This window comes from Chlamydomonas reinhardtii, assembly GCF_000002595.2.
Source record: "Chlamydomonas reinhardtii strain CC-503 cw92 mt+ unplaced genomic scaffold scaffold_40, whole genome shotgun sequence".
Classification (NCBI taxonomy): Eukaryota; Viridiplantae; Chlorophyta; class Chlorophyceae; order Chlamydomonadales; family Chlamydomonadaceae; genus Chlamydomonas; species Chlamydomonas reinhardtii.
Window position 1 is genome coordinate 12,929 of NW_025061553.1, and position 4,694 is coordinate 17,622.

The 4,694-nt window shown below is 64.1% G+C and overlaps 1 protein-coding gene across 1 annotated transcript in view; it reads left to right on the plus strand.

The window, feature by feature from the left end:
• Positions 1-4,675, plus strand: part of CHLRE_40g760247v5 (uncharacterized protein) — a 5,568-nt gene extending 893 nt beyond the window's left edge. Inside the window, exons 2-6 of the mRNA XM_043073044.1 lie at positions 24-671; positions 1,104-2,062; positions 2,361-2,500; positions 3,797-3,991; positions 4,076-4,675. Coding sequence (XP_042914031.1) covers positions 24-671; positions 1,104-2,062; positions 2,361-2,500; positions 3,797-3,991; positions 4,076-4,102 — 1,969 coding nt within the window. The 3' untranslated portion in view covers positions 4,103-4,675. The remainder of the gene's footprint in view (positions 1-23; positions 672-1,103; positions 2,063-2,360; positions 2,501-3,796; positions 3,992-4,075) is intronic.
• Positions 4,676-4,694: the final 19 nt, after the last annotated feature.

A 4,694-nucleotide genomic window follows, 5' to 3' on the forward strand; every position in this document is an offset into this window, starting at 1 on the left:
ACCTTCACAGCCCCTGCCCTCAGCCCAGTGCCCACAGCCATGCTTGCAGGCCGCCTCGCAGTCCTGAAGCTCAGGTGGGGCGGCCGCTCAATCACCATTGCCAACACCTACTTCCCAGCAGCATCAACGCAGGCAGCAGAGCAGGCAAAGCGGGAGCTTATCAGCCAGCTCCGCACACAAGCTGCGCTCAGTGCGGCTGCCACAGCGGGGGAGGTGGTGATCTGGGCAGGTGACTTCAACTTTGTGGAGAACCCAGCGCTAGACAGGTCTGCCGGCCCAGGGGGCCGGCCGGGCGATGCACCCCTAGCAACGCTACTGCGGGCGGCTGACCAACCACAGATGGTGGACATGTATCGGCACCGCCATCCTACAGCCCGGCGCTACTCGCACTTATACCGCGCACCAGTAAAGGGTGGGTCCCGGCTAGACCGGATCTACGTGTCGGCAGCAGCAGCAGCAGCCGTCTGCCATGCAGACATAGCCCTGGTGTCCAGCTCTGACCACCGGCCAGCCTTTATCGACCTGCTCCCGGCACCCAGCCCTGGCCCCGGGAAGGGCCGGGCCCGGCGCCGCATGCGGCTTTTCTTCCACCAGCACCCCGACCTTCGGCAGCAGCTGGAGGGCTGGCTGGAAGCGGAAGCCGGGACCGCACCAACTGAGGACGACCAGCGGCAAGCCCTACTCGCGTGGTGGCCGCTGTTCAAAATGCGGCTGTCGGTGAAAGTCGCACAGCTGAACCGAGTAGCCCAAATGCGGCGGCTTGAACATGGGCAGCGGACACGGACAGCGCAGGCCGCCCAAACAGCAGCAGAGGCCGCACACCACAGCAATCCCACGCAGGCGACCCGGATGGCCCTGGTGGATGCAGCTAGTGAGGTACAGGCGGCAACGAGGGCTGATGCCGCACACCCCGCACACAAGGCGCGTGTAGCCTGGTTACACAGCGGTGAACGGCCTAGCCGAGTCCTGACCCGGGTGCTGGCGCATGACCGTCCCAGCGGGAGTAATGCTGGCCCACCTGCGCTCCGGACCGCCCATGGTGCGCTGGTTGGGGACCCGATCCAGAAAGCCCAGCGCCTTGCGGACTTCTTCGCTGGAATCAGCGCCCAGCCGCCCACGACAGTAGCCGCCCGCACAGCTGTGCTACAGACAGTCCGGGACCATGGGGCTCAGCTGACAACCGAGGATGACACCACAGCGGGTGGCCTCACCGTCACATGTGAGGAGGTGCAGAAGGCGCTCAAGCAGACTCAGCCAGGCAAGGCGCCCGGGTGGGACGGCATCCCGGCGGACCTGTACAAGGCCTATCGGGCACAGCTGGGCCCCCTGCTCGCCACACTATACACAGCCATCGGCCACACGGGACAGATGCCACATCGCTTCACAGAAGGAGTTATCTCGGTGATCTACAAGAAGGGCGACGTGACCGAGCCAGGCAACTACCGCCCCATCACACTCCTGGGGTCTGACTACCGCATCCTGGCTAAGGCCCTGGCTACCCGCCTGGGCCCGGCGCTAGCACGCGTCATCGACCCGGAACAGACAGCCTTCCTCCCCAAACGCCTGATTGGCAATGGAGCCCTGTTTCTCCGCCTCCTGCCGCACCTCCTGCGACAGCAGGGGCGGCAGGGCCTCATTGCCTTTCTGGACTTTGAAAAGGCATACGACACCGTGGACCGGACGTTCCTGTCAGAGGCCATGGAGGCCGCTGGTGCAGGCCCTAACCTTCGTGGCTGGGTGCACACGCTGCTGGCGGACACACATGCGCGAGCCCAGGTCCAAGGTGCCCACTCCCAGCCCGTGTCCATGATGGCTGGCGTACGCCAGGGCTGCCCGCTGTCGCCGCTGCTGTACCTGTTTGTAGCGCATGCGCTACTATGCTGGTTACGGCACAAAGGCGTCGGCCTACGGCTTGACCCGACAGATCTCCAACGTGTGGCAGCAGTGCAGTATGCGGACGACACTAAGGCGCTGCTGGAGGGCGAGCAGGAGGTTGTGGCTTTCCTGGCCGCCATGCACACCTTCCAGCACGCCTCAGGGGCAACGGCTCAACCTATCAAAGGTGCAGCTGCTGCGCATTGGGGCGGGTGGGACCCCGGCCGGAGCAGGGACTGCAGGCGGGCAACCGCCGCCGCCAGCAGGGGAGCAGGAGCGCATCTGCGGACTGGCGGTGGTGACCACAGCCACAGCTCTGAACCTGCCTATTTCCAATACGTCAGAGCAGCCTCAGCTGGACTGGGCAACCAAAGCAGTGGACGCTCAACGGCGTATGCAGGTTCTCGCCCACCTGCCACTGTCTGCCTTCGGGAGAGCGGCAGGGGTATCCGGCTATGCCCTTTCCATGCTCACGTGGCATGCAGAGCACGCTGGCATGCCTGGCGACACAATTGACCAGCTAGAACGCCTTGCTGCGCGAGCAGCAGATAGGCGACTCGGGCCAAATGACACGGAGCGGCGGCTAACGGGCATCCCCTCCTCAATGCTGGCTGGGCCGCCGGTGGTGGGTGGCTTCGGAATGCTGCCGCTCCGAGCGCACCTACGGGGCCGTGAGGCCTTGTGGGCGGCCCGACTCGTCCAGGCAGAAGCTGCCGCGCCCACGGAGCAACACCACCCCTTGCACCGCGTTGTGGCCCTCAGCCTACAACGGCACCATCCCTCGCTGCGCCCATGGACCATGCTCACAGCCCGCCCTGACGTCCGACCCATGGGATGCCAGTTGCCGGGCGACTTGCAGCGCATCTATGAGGCTTTGGGCCATCTCCCGCCTGTGAGAGCGGTGAGGACGCCGCCACCAGCGCCAGGCGACTGGTGCTGGGCAGCACCTTTGTGGGGCAATCCGCTCCTGCCTGAGGGTGACCACACCCGACGGCCTGGCCTTGAGGCACACCATACACGCCTCGCAGCGTGTCGCCACCTGCGCACCGTAGGTGACCTGGTGCAAGCACTGACAGCGGCGGCAGCATGGCGGGCAACACGGCCAGTGGGAGCGACTGGGGGTGTGGCATGGGAGGAATGGGTGCGGCAGCACCTTGACCCAGAGACGCAGCTACGCGAGCAGCCGGCACTCGAGGGCCTGAATAGCCTTGCAGCAGACATACCAGAGACCTGGCTGGCAGCAGCACGTGCAGTGCAGGAACGGCTCCAGGCTGGGTTGGGCCCCGCCCCGCCCTCGGAATCGGCAGTGGTTCGGCTGATCATGCCTTGCCTTGGCTGGAGGATACCTGGCATGCAGCAACCCCTGGCGCTGGAGAAGCTGTCTGTATGTGTTGCTACCGTCATGCAGCTGGGAGACGTCGGGGTAGCCCGCAGTCAACTGCACACGGCATATGCAGCTGAGGCGCGCGAGACACCACCAGCAGCCCCCCCACAACGCTGGATTCCCCCCTTCGACCGGCTCTGGCGGATACGCTGGGAGAATGCCCACAAGGAGACAGCTTGGCGGGTGTCAATCGATGGCATTGGCATTGCCGGTAACACGCATCTCACACATGCACCTGGTCCGGTGCCGTGTGGATGCGGTGTGACGCCAACCCACAGCCCCAGGCTACACGCGTTTTGGCAGTGCGCAGTAGCTCAGGCGGTTGTGCAGCAGCTCGCAGCGCAGCTTGCGGCCCCGCCCACCAGGGAGCAGGTGTGGTTGTTTGAGGCCCCGGCTGGCGTGCAACAAGCAGTGTGGGATGTAGTGGCTATGGCGGCGTTAGCGGCTATGGAGAGGGGGCGGTGCGCACTGTATGCCGCAAGGCGCCGTGGCCTAGCCAACGCTGCCACAGCACCACTGCCGCAACAACCTCTACAGCAGGGCCAGTTACCGCAGCAGCAGCCGCAGCAGCAGCCGCAGCAGCAGCCGCAGCAGCAGCCGCAGCAGCAGCAGCAACAACAGGCTCAAATACAGACGGACACCCAACAAGCGATTGACACGGCAGTGATCGACTTGTGGGGTCGCTTAAAAGCATTCACAGCACTGGGAGTGCCGCGGAAGGGCTGGGATCAAGTGGGTGCGCAGCATCCCTTCCTGAGAGTAGTAAACGGCCAGTTGCGCTGTCACACAGGTATGAACGCGGGACAACCCGCTCAGGCCATCACGGACAGTGACGAGGACTAAGCACGGTTCCGCAGGTGCATGAGGGTGGGCTAGAGAGGGTCAGGGTTTCTGCTTTCTGTTTTCTGTTTATGTTTGTGGTTGGGCTGGGGGGCTTCGCCAGGGCCAGCGATGCAGGGTGTGGTTTCCGCCAGAGAGCGGCCCCTGCTGGTCCTTTTGAGGGGGCTTGGTTAGCTTGCTTTATGCGCCCTAAGTGCCTTGCTTTCCCTCTGTTGTGGCCAGGGGTGTTGTTTGTGGCGGGGCGGCCTTGTGTGTGTTTCTGGCCTTGGCGGGCGGTGTTTTCCTGGCGTGTGTTTTGGTCTGGTGTGTACGTGTGGTGTGGTGTGAAGGAGGCAGTTGTGTCTGCCCCTCTGAGGCTGCGCCCTAGCCTGCTGGCTGTTGTGCTTTCTTTTGGTGGAGAAGGCGTGAGCCTTGTGTCTCCGTGTCTCTTTTGTCTTGACCAGGACTGGGGCCTTATCCCCTGCTGTGTCAGGCGTGCCTAGGGGTGAGCGTGTGGAACGCGCTCACCCAACACTAGGGCTTGTCAGCCCTAGTCATCAGTGGCTTCGCCACTACCAAGTGTAATTATCCCTCTCTCCCTCTCCCTCTCCCTCTC